Source organism: Anguilla anguilla, chromosome 4, assembly GCF_013347855.1.
Source record: "Anguilla anguilla isolate fAngAng1 chromosome 4, fAngAng1.pri, whole genome shotgun sequence".
Classification (NCBI taxonomy): Eukaryota; Metazoa; Chordata; class Actinopteri; order Anguilliformes; family Anguillidae; genus Anguilla; species Anguilla anguilla.
Window position 1 is genome coordinate 58,980,593 of NC_049204.1, and position 12,155 is coordinate 58,992,747.

Below are 12,155 nucleotides of genomic sequence, written 5' to 3' on the forward strand. Positions count from 1 at the left end.
CATGTCTTGCATCACCTATGCAGTTTGTTTAAGAGTTACTGAGTTACTACTTCTTGGAACACACTGACATTTGCAATTGTCTCACTTTTCAACAATTGCAGCAGTTTTTATTTCCTATTTGTGAACAGCAGATAAATGCATTTGCATTATGTGCATTTCACAGCAAAACTGTAAAATTAATGGCTAAATTTAGGTGCAAAGCTTACACAATTTTGTTTTCCAATTCGAAGAGGACACCATTGGTGAGGGGACGTTGCAGAGGGACAGAACCAGTGAGAGGGAGAAAAGAGTGACAGAATAAATGAAGGACAAAATAAACCTTCAGAACTGAGAAAAACACTGGGAACTGTTGTTGCTGAGAACTAGATGTTTATTCCTTTTGATAGACCTGTGCATCCCACAAAGGTTTAAAACCAGAGTGAACTTGTGTGAAAGGGTGGAAAAACACTGTCAGTCTTGCGACTTGTGTAAATGACAGATATAATCACTACTTGTGCAAATGACAGATATAATCACTTAACGGAATTTTATTTATTTACATGCACTAAGAGATACATTTTGATTAAAATACAAAATCATGGAACACATAATATAAAACTATTCTCATTTTTGATTAATACTGACCAGTAAAACATCCTGTAAAATTGTACGGGACATTAAATCTTCTACACTTTCCTCAAGATGAACATATAGAAAATGAGGTTCTCTGTATTCAAGACTTCTTTCAATCTCACAATCACACATATGAGTAAAGAAATCCAATACTTGTGTGAATTTATACACTTTTATACAGGCTAAAACAGGAAGTTATAGTCTTGCTCCAGAAGGTGTTTTAATGGAACAGCCTCCTGATAGTGTAAAAGACTGCTTGCATTAGGGGGTCTGCACAAGGTTGCCAGGCTGAACAGTGGATTCCCCCTCCATCTGTAGGCTGCCCGGCAGAACAGCAGACCCTCTTCCTGCTTCCTGAATTACTGCCTGCACAGGGGATCCCTCCTCTGTTGCTAGGCCGACCATCAGCCCTCCCTCTGTGCCGACTGTCTGCAAGGTCGAGATTCCCTCGTCCTCTGGTGGCTCCACAGTGGAGAACCCAAGGGAACCGAAGACCGGTGGAAGAGTACTTGAGGCCTCCCCTTCATCCTGGTTCCCCCTTTTCTCAGCAGTGAACTCAGAAAGGAAGAGTGTCTCAATCTGTGTCAGGAAGGTGTTCACCACATCGTCCGGCAACGGTTCTAGAAAATTCCTCAGTGAAGCCAGCATCTGCGGACAGAAGCCGTGAGAGACGGTGCACCATTCCAGTCAGAGCAGCAGGCATAACAGCAAGCCCAAGACACTCATTTTCAATGCATGTGTTACATGAGTCTTGCAGGTTCTGAAGTTGCAATTAGCTGCCAATTTACACATGAAATATAGTTACTTCAAAATTGGACTTCTATTTACACTTAAGAGAGAACTAAAATATATATTAAAGGGTTCATAGATCTAGTTGGCCAATCCTTAGTCAAAAGGAAACAAATCAAATGAAAAGCTATGAATAGCACTTTTGAATGGTCATCTCAGTGTGCCTTTAAACTTTAGTCTGCAGTTCATTTCATTTCCACGGCATATTTGCCACTTGATTTCCATGCTGCATTTGGAAGTACGTTGCAACAGCCTTGGGACAGTTTCAAACATCAGCAGGTGGCCTCTGATAACAGTGTAAACAGACATATTACTTAGAATTTGACTTCTGGTCACATGATGACAAACCAAATCAGAGGCCGTAGGGCAAGAGGTCAAGGGACACTTCTAACAAGCATCACTACTAACTCGACGATACTTAAGTCTAACAGCAAATTTTTTGGTGCTTTTGCATTAGCATTTCTTTAACAAAATTGCACATTCCTTATATCTTCAGATCTATTTGAACGTATCGGCAATGTAAGCTTAAGTATGGGTCCAGAGTCAAGAAATATTGATGACATAAAGATCCATTCATCTGATCAGCTTATCATGAAAAATTCGCGGACGTAGTTTTTTTGCCAGCTTTGAACTCAATACAATGTTTAATTAACAAAGTGATTTACCTCTAAGTGTAGCCCATTTTTGAAATTCTTAAATAGATTTTATTGAACCCGGTCTTATCATTTATTTTCTCAAGCTTGGCAAGAAGAAAGAGCCCACCACAGATTTAATTAAGAAAATAACTCTGGGAACTTCAGGGACTTGCTAAAGGATTATTCAGAGGATTAGCACATTTGTTAATCAAGCCATTATTGCATACCCTGCATAGGATATGCTGTCAGTGTGTAATGCACGTGTGTAGCCAAAGTGGTCTGCAATTTTCCATCACAGGAAATATTTCCACACTATAACTGGTGATAATGTAAACAGAAATGTACTAGCTCTGTCCTTGTGTGCGTCTCCCTGGCACCACACTGACTTGGGCTGCACTTACTTTTTCCAAGCAGGTGAGGTGAGAGTCTCGACGAAACAGCCTGTCCATGGGCACACTCCTACAAAAGACAAAAACCGGCGCATTTCAAAAACAGGAAAGGCATTCAAATGACTTGTGATCCTGAGGTATTCTCAGGCTGATAAAGTGCAGATTCACTAGGCCTCGCCGGTGCTCTGAACAGTGCATGAGCACGACCACCCTCGCGGTGACCATTATAAACGGTCCCGGCCTGCCTCGTGCGCTCGCTCACCCGTGCGACAGCCGGTACTTGTGCACCACCCACTGGGCTCTCCTCAGAACCTGGGCCCAGTCCGGCTCCTCGCACGACCGGTGGATCACGAATCGGAAAGGCAGCTCTGCGGCACGCGTGGAAAAACAGATCAGACTTTTTATGCAGAATAACACATTCCTGTTAATCGTCTCACGGTATACGCCAGGCGGGACAGATTTAAGAGACGTACTGTGGGAGCCGGCGGGCCCCTCCTCCTCGCTCACTACCAGGCAGGTGGTCTGAGAGAGGGGCGAGGTGTTGCTGGGGTTGTAGGGGCTGATAATCATCCCAATGAAGGGGGCTCCGCCTCTTGAGAAGTAACTCTGAAACCGGACAATGAGAATGACTCGGTACCTAATATGAAACAGCAGCTACTGTATGTGACAAACTCCCGTGAGTCATGCAGAAAAGGCAAAGTATCTACAAAAGTATTGCTGCAGCAGCATTGTAAATGTACAGTGAGCTCCATAATGTTTGGGACAAATACATATTTTTCTTGATTTGGCTCTGCACTCCATAAATTTAGATTTGTAAACTAACCATATAAATTGTTTAATGCGGATTCTCAGCTTTTATTAAAGGGTATTTTATACATTTTGGTTTCACAATACAGAAACAAGAGACAAAGGCCAAAATAAACTGTCTGGAACATCATTAAGAAGAAAGAGAGCACTGGTCAGCTCAGGTCTTGTGAACAGATGAGACTAAGTTTCACTTCAGTTTTTTATTTTTAATAAATTTACATGAATACTTTCCGAAGGCACTGTGTCTACAAGTCGATAAAAATCCGAGCAGAGCAACGAAGTGAAACACGCATTAATGAGGAGCGAAACAGCGGTGCGTTCTCCGACCTGGTACTTGGCCTGTGTGTCGATGTCCCGAAGGGAGGGGTTGGGGTCGAAGGCGGGGTGGGAGTGGTACCAGCCCACCACGCTGTAGCCGTGGCCGGCCAGCGACTCCGAGGCGTGGGTCTGAGAAACTGGGTCCATCTCGCACTGCAGTCCCGTGCTCACACTGTTACAGGGCTCCGCAGCACAGATCTGTGACATCACACCGTACATCATCACCTCTGCGTCATCACCGTGAACGTCCACGCTTACATCACCACGACCCCCCCAGCCTGTGCCCCATAATCATCATCATCATCATCTCAGTAACGCTGCAGCATTACGGTAAATTATCTTCATCACCACCTGCAGCGACATCATGAACTTCCACGTTTACATCACCACGACCTCCCCAGCCTGTGCTCCACAATCATCATCATCATCATCATCTCAGTAACACTGCAGCATTACTGTAAATGTCCTTCATCACCACCTGAAGCATCATGATCATGAACATCCACATTTACATCACCACCACCTGCCCTGCCTGTGCCCCATCACCATCACCATCATCATCATCATCGTCATCATCGTCATCATCGTCATCATCACTGGAAGACGCCGGGGTGCTGCCGTTCTCACCTTTAACACCTTTTCTCCTTCACTGTACTCTCCCCCAAGCAGCCCGATGACTTCTCCCATGGACACATGGGCATGCTGCGTAGAGAAGTATTATACTTATACACCGCTATCCAAAAAGTGTGAGTGTTCAGTGGTACTATTGTGGAAGCAGAAACAAAATGGCCATCTTTATTTTATGCATATAGTGAACATACCATGTCCATCACTACAAGTGCTTCTGCACAGACTAGCACCCGGAATGGCTCCTAGGAGGAAGAAAAAACAGACTTACGTCAACATACTTCAAAATAATCTTATAAAATAGGGCATTTCCTTTTAATTTTTTAATGTGTAAAGTTAATTCTAAATGTTTGGACATTTTTTTTCAAACATCGTTTTTTCCTTTGTGTCCTCTGAAAATAAAACATCTTTAAAATATAACCTTTTTCTGGTCTCCAAAAGCCTGGCAGGGGATGAGCTGAAAGGGGTCAAAGGAGCTGGTGGGAGAGTCAGAGGAATTCGGTTGACAAGTTGACCAGACAAGGTCTCATTCATAAATATATGATTGAAAGAGGCCCAACTTAACTGGATAAAACAATACTAGCATATAAAAGAAAACACTGGAATGTACGATGAGGTGTAATGCCTGAAGTATATTACATTTTTTTTCAGTAAGATTATATATATGTCTGAATCAGTAAAGTGTATTAATGTGTGTGTGTGTGTGTGTGTGTACTTTCAGTGTGAGGACCAAAGAGAGGAAGGGTGAACTACAATGGTGAGGTACAGTATCTCACCCTTTTGGTCTAGGAATCTTGCAGGGCTTGTGCCTCTTCCTGGATTCTTCCCTTCTCAGAGCCAGGTCCTCTGCACTCAGGTGCTGTAGGACAGAAAACACACACCGTCACACACCGTCACATACCGTCACACACAAACACTGACACACACCATCACACAGTGTCACACAGTGTCACACACCGTCACACACAGACAGTGTCACACACAAACAATTGTGTAGTTGTGTAGTATCCTCGTGCACAAGACAGCAGACGGCACATTTTCACCACCTCAAACGTCTGTCCCTCCAGGTCCTTGGCGTCACACCAGTTTCCCCACGTGTCTCGTACCCGCCGCTTCCTCGTGCGCTGGGGGGGGGGGGGATAGAGCGAAATTTAGATTGACCTGAAAACCCTGCTCCGTCCTCAGTTTAACACCCCAGGGCGTCTGCTCCTCGCTCTCACCATGGACTGCAGCCTCTGAGCCAGCTGGAAGGCCTCCAGGGTGTCCCTGCCCTCCTTCGCTCGAGAGCGGTCCACCACCCTGGGCCTGTTGTAGATGGCCTGTTCTGCAAAGTCATACGAGACACTGTGAGGAGGAGGGGGGACACCTTCCTAAAAACACTACATCCTGTGCAGAAATAGAGCAAGCAGTCTGTAATACCAGTGAATCCAGTCAGCGAGCATTACCACAGTTGAAGTTGATGGCGCCGATGAGCTCCAGGTATGTATGTATCCTCCCTATACAGTTCACGTCGCCGCAGTTCTTCAGGCCTGGTCGCACCGATGTTTTATTCAAGTACTTGGGTTTGCTCTTCTCCCTGTGAAGGGTAAACGCAGCCAGATACTGAGATCTGACTTACGGGTCCAGATCTACAGGTAGAACTGAGTCCAATACTGACAGAATATTTATAATAGTGATCCAAAAAGGATATATATTAAGTACTTAGCAGCTTGACTATACAGAAGGAAAGAAGTATTTTATATTCAACTGCTGTGGCTGAGCTAAATGCGCTCATCATTCGCCCATTTTGTCTGATCGCTGAGACTGGAGTTAAGAGGTAGCATCGGAAAACCTTACCACTGGTCCAGGATGTAGTTCCTAATTTTCAGGTATCTTTCAGGGGTCTTCGACGGGCGGCCTTCAAAGAATTCAGAGATGGCCTGTTTTTCCTCTTCTGTGATGGCACCAGTATCCAGAAATACTTCCTGCTCAGGTGCCTTTAGCACCTCCTCCTCTTCCCCTTCCTCAAGCTCCTCCTCCAGCTCCGCCTCCCTCTCTGAGAGAACTACACACACAAAGAACAAAGCATCAAATTATCCCATTGTTGTCTCCAGTACACAAGTACAACGAAGCACACAGTGCTCTGAGGAATTACATAGTTTAAATAGAAAGGAACAGATAATAAAGAGGGAAAGCTTATTTTGGGAAGGGTGTCAGAAGAAGAGAATAGACGAGTGAATATTTAGGCAGACCTGCTCCATCGGTGTCCTCGCTCTCATACTGGGACCCTCCACCAGGGCTGCCAGACTGGCAGGCTGCCAGACTGTCCTCTCCCAGCACTGGGGAGCACTGAGCCCACACATGACATGCACTGTCTGCATGGGAGTGAGGCTCCTCACTGTAGGGCTGCTTCGAGGGCTGGGAGGAGCCGCTGGACTGGGGGGTGTGGGTGGAGGGAGACGGGGGACTCGGGCTGGGCTCCCCCTCGCTGTCCACCTCCTCCGAAGCACTCTGCTCACAGGGCTCCATTTTGATGCCCGGGAGAGGAGCGTCGCCGGTGAGGTCATCTGTGATGTCCACGTCCTCGTCGTCCGACAGCCTCTCGATCCTCACGGCATTGGCCAGCACAGCGGCGTGACCTCTGGGCGACCCGTCGGAGCTGCACTCCGCACCTGGGGGCACCCCGTTCAGGGACCCCTGGGAGTCTGCTGCCACTGCTGGCATGGCAACATCTGATTTCGCCTGAAGTAAGATTCAACAGAAGACATACATAGCCTTGGTGGAAAACAAGCACTGCTTATCACATACAAGACATTTCAAAGTACCAAATACAACTGATCTTTTCAGAATTTCATTAGGACACTCAAGAGACAAATCTGACAAACTAGATTCCAAGTCTCACAGACCAAATATCATATAGAATTCAACAATAAAATTGCTTTTACCTAATGTCTAAAATATGTCACAGTCTGACAGAATGTAACGGGAGTACACTGCAGCATTACCTTGTTTTTTAAGTACTGTCTGGCATAGCTTTTCACCTGCAGAACAGTACGGCTGCCAATCAGCTTAGCAATCTTTGTCCACCTCCGGCCAAACTGAGCCTGAATCCATAAAAAAAGAAACCAAACCAGATCCTGGTTAGCCAGCTGGATTACTGTTTGGAATTCAGACTGGCAAGAATTCCACCACAGTCTGACATATGAAATTTCAAATACAGAATTCACATAATTTAGTTCTGAAACAGAAATTTTGATATTAAATAACGTTTTTAGAAACAACATAAGACTATGTAGAAAGACATATATAAAACAATCAGAATTGATTTTAAAACAACCTGATATGCTTTATAAATCGTACGTATAATAAGCTCAGAAAAGAGCATACCAATCCTTTTTCAAAAAGATCCTTTTCCTCTTGTGTCCATCGGACAGGTGCTCCAGCAGGCTTCACAGGAGACCTGGAAGCCATTACCATCAGTACAGTTTAAAGTTTAAATACTTACACAGTGCAAAATAACACAAACATCACAGTACCTTGTAACCATTCAAGTCTGTAAGCATTTTGATATTTAAAAAAAAATAGGACAACTTTACTCACGTCTTAACTTTCTGCTTGTCGCCAGTCCAAATGCTCTTGGGCAGCTCCTTACCAGTTAAATAATACCTAGCCAGGTTAAGAAAACAACTACATTCCTACAACAATCAATTATTACAAATGTGCAGGAACAATGTTTGGGCCTTACCATTCAATAATTGAATAATTTAAGTTTCCTTTCATTAGTCAGTGAAAAAACCTCCAATAGTCCCAGAAAGGATACTCCTCCTCCAGAAGCATGTTCTCAATGACCTCTCTATTCTCAGCACTGATGGAACTGTCCAGGGTCCAAGGCTAGAAACACATGAAAACTTAGGACATGAGCATGATAAAATGCAACAGCACTTATTGAAACAAACATTTTTTTATTTTTTAAATAACTGCGGTGTGTGTTGTGTTCTTTGCATGCAAAACAAAGTACAAGAGACAACAGATTCAAACAAGCTGCCCAAAAATAGCAAGTGTTCTCCAAGGTAGATGAAACAGGACAAACAGCCCCTTACAAGAATTCCACTATTGGTCCTCCATGCTGTCTGCAAGTATTGATGTTCCTGGAGGATGCCTCCTTCCATATTGTCCCTGATATACAAAAGAATGGACAGTATGACATACAATATTAATGAAGGGCTTGGATAATGACAGACTGACACTGTAGTTCTCAATTTGTCAAATAAATGAAAATTTACTTTCAGTATACGCCTTAAAAGTTGGCACACAGATACACATGTTAACCAATGGACAAAAACACATAAGCCTACTGATGAGATTTGCAAATATGCTAACATTTATAAAATGAAATAACTGTTGAGACGTTTGTTTCAAGTAGTATTATAGATCTGCCAAGGCTCTACATAAAACAACTTCTGATGCAAGGATTTTAGCTAACTTATCTGTAGCACATTAATGGAGGGCAAGTAGGACCTTTAGCAGGGCAACACGGGATGTGTACGATAGCATGCAAGCTAGCTAGTCCTTTCCTTCCCACACTTTTAGCTAATTATTATGTGAATAAAGGAAGCGAGCTAGTAATCTTTCTTTTAGTGGACATTAGCCCAGATACTGTGCTATTGAGAGATTTAACATGATACAAACAATGTTATAAAGCTAATCATCTATAATACCGTCCACATGCTTTCTTGCGCCATCTATGACATAGCTGGACATTTAGCGAAAGATAGGTACCCATCAAATCTAAAATAAGAACTAAATGTACTAGGCAGCTAACCAGTGGTACCCCTTTAGCTTGCTAGCTAGCACGCTAGTAGATGGAAAGGGGTGATTCCATTGGCATTTGCTAATCTTGCTAGCTAGTTAGCTGCTTAGCTCACCTAGCTCACCTAAAAAACGACACCCAATCGATGCATTTCTAATGAACTAATACTCTATTCTTGCTTGCACACATCTGGCATTTACAGTTCCACAGACGCAGTGTTTGCTCCAAGTCATATACCTCATATTGACTTCAGTTTCATCTCCTTCTATATCCACAATGTCCAATTCATCTGCCATGTTAGCTGTCACAATGCAAAAACAAATTACAAGAGCTGGTTCAGGAGCGCAGAAGGACTGCGCCCCTGTTGCAGTGACACCACGTGGCAGGGAGTTTGAAGATCTTAGCAAAGTAAGCTACTGTATTTGGCTAGGATGCTTCTGGTAGCAAACACGCTTGAAACTCTGCCGACATTATCAAAACTGCACGAATCGATTATGGTTAATCAACTATGTACGTGTGTTCAATATGAATTTTCATATAGCTACAGTAATACGATATAAGTGTGTTGTATAATGTGTATAATCGCATACAACAGCACGGCAGCAGGGCGCATTACTGCCACCCAATAGTACAGGGAATGCTATTACGCTAATGGAAGACATAAGGCAAGAACTCTCTGCCAGGGCTTACAGTGATTCCACTTTAGGAGCATTTGCTCCTGAAAATGCATGTGTGCTAACAGGATAAATAATTTAGGAGCATATATATCATACTTAATTTTTCAGCTTAGGAACGCTTGGGCTCCTTGGGGAAAAAATGTTAGCGTAGAACACTGTCAGCACACGCTTGAAGAGATCCCTTCGATAAGTAGACTGCGTTCACTGCAAATTCTTTCGGCGATAATGTATGAATCCCAGTGTCAGCCAGTTTCATATAGTTGTATTCTATAATACTAAACGTGAGAATGACAACATTTTCTGCAAAGTGTCTTGGGAGTTCTACAGGGTTGGCATGAACCAGTGAATCATTTTGCGTACGTTAGTTTTATTACAGATACGTCAAACGTTGCTACTTATTTACACACGCGTTATTTACATATATATGTGTGTGTGTGTCCAGAACAGGTCATACCCACGTTACCTTGTCATGTGATGTTCTTATCGGTCCTAACTAAACACGAAGTATCACAGAATATAATATAAGGCAATGTTGAGCTTGTGCATCTGAGCTGAAATGAGAAATTTAATTGCATTGATGTTCACCACTGGAAAGGGTCATTATTTTGAGTCATGAGCGGTCCTCTTCACTGTGCATTACAGTAGTGTAGAATGACTTCTACGAATGCACCAGGCCGCTTGGTATATCATAGTTGGATAACCCCTTGAATATGGACAAATCTGGATACTGACAGTAAAACATCTGTAAGTGCAGTATTTTCTCAGTCAGGAAAATAATTTATTCTCCCCTCATGTTTCTACAAGTAAATGTTTAATTTAGCCCTCTTTACTGCTGCTTCTCCTATAAAATATTAATAAAATATTTAAATAAAATTTACTGCAACTATTTGGGGCCAGAAACCCACATTTCCCACCTCTCTTTCAGCCCATCTTAGCTCATCCTTTCTCTGACAAGAACAAACCAAAATGTTAATTTAATGGGTACTTGAATCTGCTCATTTAAATGGGCTTGGGGTTGCAAGTTCACACAAAGGCACAAAACTCTCAGGAAAGAAAAACGTTTATTTAGAAATTCACAGTTTCTAATGGCACTACATCTTTGTAGTTACACTTGCTCCTGTCCAAAAAGTTCTGTGCAGCTCCCTCACAGACAAGTAGTGTTCCCATGGCCTCCTGGCCCCTTGCACTGCCTCAGGTTACTGGGGATGCCACACGGAGAAACTCGGAAAGAGCACTTGACATACAAGGTATAGTGTAGAAAAAAAAACAAAAGGCAAGAGAATCAACAGAAGTGCACACTGAGCTTGTAGACCTTTCAACAAGAGCAATATTTCTATTCACCTGGTTATACAACACGCACACTGGAGACGAGCCTTCCTTCCAAACACGGGAGTCAAAAAAAAAAAAAAAAGGACTTCACAACACTCTCGCATGCACACGCACACAAAACATAGCTTTTTCACCAAACATTTTCAGACTCATTCAGGAGGTACAAAAAGAATCATGATTAGAAGAGACCCCCCACTGTGTGTGCAGGACACCTTTCATCAAATTGCTTAAAATAATGGTTACATTCAAAATCCATCCAGAGCTTTCCCTTTTTTTATTTTTTTATTTTAAACTTTAACTCTTGAACTGGGGGGAATCTGTATACTTTTATAGCTGATAAACGGCCTCTGTCCATTTTAAAAGTAGAGAGGGGTGAATGCAACTGAAACGACGACCAAGATAAATTTCACAAAACCATCAGGCACAAGACACCGCGTGACAAGGATGCTAGAATATTTTTTATAACTTAACTTTAGCAAGACAAACAGTCAAAAATGGATAAACAAAAGCAGCTTGTTTTTACAGAGGGACATGGTGGCTATGCAAGAAATGACCTGGAGTGTGTGGAAGCAGTGGAAAGAGGAGAACTGTACCGAGTGAAAGCTGATGAGTAAGAACTGGTTAGTCGGAGTGCTGCACATTTGTTACAGATACGCCATCCTCTTGAGCACACAACGGGCAATCCAATGAACTGTAGAGCTACTCAGAACACACACTAAGCCTTCAAAAAGCCTGTCTTTCCCAGGGCAAAGTATGAACCACATCAGTCTTCCTCAACCAACGGAAACATCCGAGGCTTAACGTGTATTTAAAACAAATGATTGTTCCAGTATACGTGAAATGGACCATCTCTTCTAAAATCTCAATCTCGTTAGGCAATAAGATGATGCATCCAAGAACAGGTATACAGTATATATATACATACAAGGCTTTCTACAGGGGCTTAAGGGTCCAGTCTTTTCTACACTGTAAATTAAATGAAAAGAAAAAGCAAAAAGAGAACAAAGTGGACACCTGAGCAAGCGTGCTGGCCAGCGTGCTGAGAACGCACAGCATGAGAGTACCGTTGAGAGTGCCATCACTGTGGTCATCATTATTATTATTGAGAAATATTGTAGTTCAAGGACACCGTGGGACCCTGAAGGGGCGGCAGCATACAGGGCTGTGAACTGCGCTCGCAGTG

General features: G+C 43.1%; 1 protein-coding gene across 1 annotated transcript; it reads right to left on the bottom strand.

Moving 5' to 3' along the window:
- Positions 1-352: 352 nt before the first annotated feature.
- mysm1 (Myb-like, SWIRM and MPN domains 1) lies at positions 353-9,319 on the bottom strand. Its single transcript, XM_035414725.1, has 20 exons — positions 9,204-9,319; positions 8,257-8,332; positions 7,977-8,047; positions 7,757-7,822; positions 7,544-7,616; positions 7,162-7,260; positions 6,409-6,898; positions 6,014-6,221; positions 5,623-5,753; positions 5,398-5,501; positions 5,224-5,301; positions 4,954-5,036; positions 4,599-4,653; positions 4,372-4,422; positions 4,178-4,252; positions 3,560-3,748; positions 2,899-3,031; positions 2,688-2,793; positions 2,438-2,495; positions 353-1,260 (listed from the first exon to the last, which is right to left on the bottom strand). Exons 1-20 carry the CDS (start codon positions 9,260-9,262, stop codon positions 874-876), a joined length of 2,592 nt encoding a protein of 863 aa, XP_035270616.1. The 5' UTR covers positions 9,263-9,319; the 3' UTR covers positions 353-873.
- Between the last annotated feature and the right edge of the window lie 2,836 nt (positions 9,320-12,155).

What these genes read in the sequence shown, in the direction of transcription:
- mysm1 (XM_035414725.1), bottom strand. Translation starts at nt 9,262, where the DNA reads ATGGCAGATGAATTGGACATTGTGGATATAGAAGGAGATGAAACTGAA. An exon ending in CTCAGAGGCTGCAGTCCATG is followed by an intron (nt 5,302 to 5,397) that starts GTGAGAGCGAGG and finishes CCCCCCCCCCAG; the next exon opens with CGCACGAGGAAGCGGCGGGT. An exon ending in CACTTGTAGTGATGGACATG is followed by an intron (nt 4,253 to 4,371) that starts GTATGTTCACTA and finishes TTCTCTACGCAG; the next exon opens with CATGCCCATGTGTCCATGGG.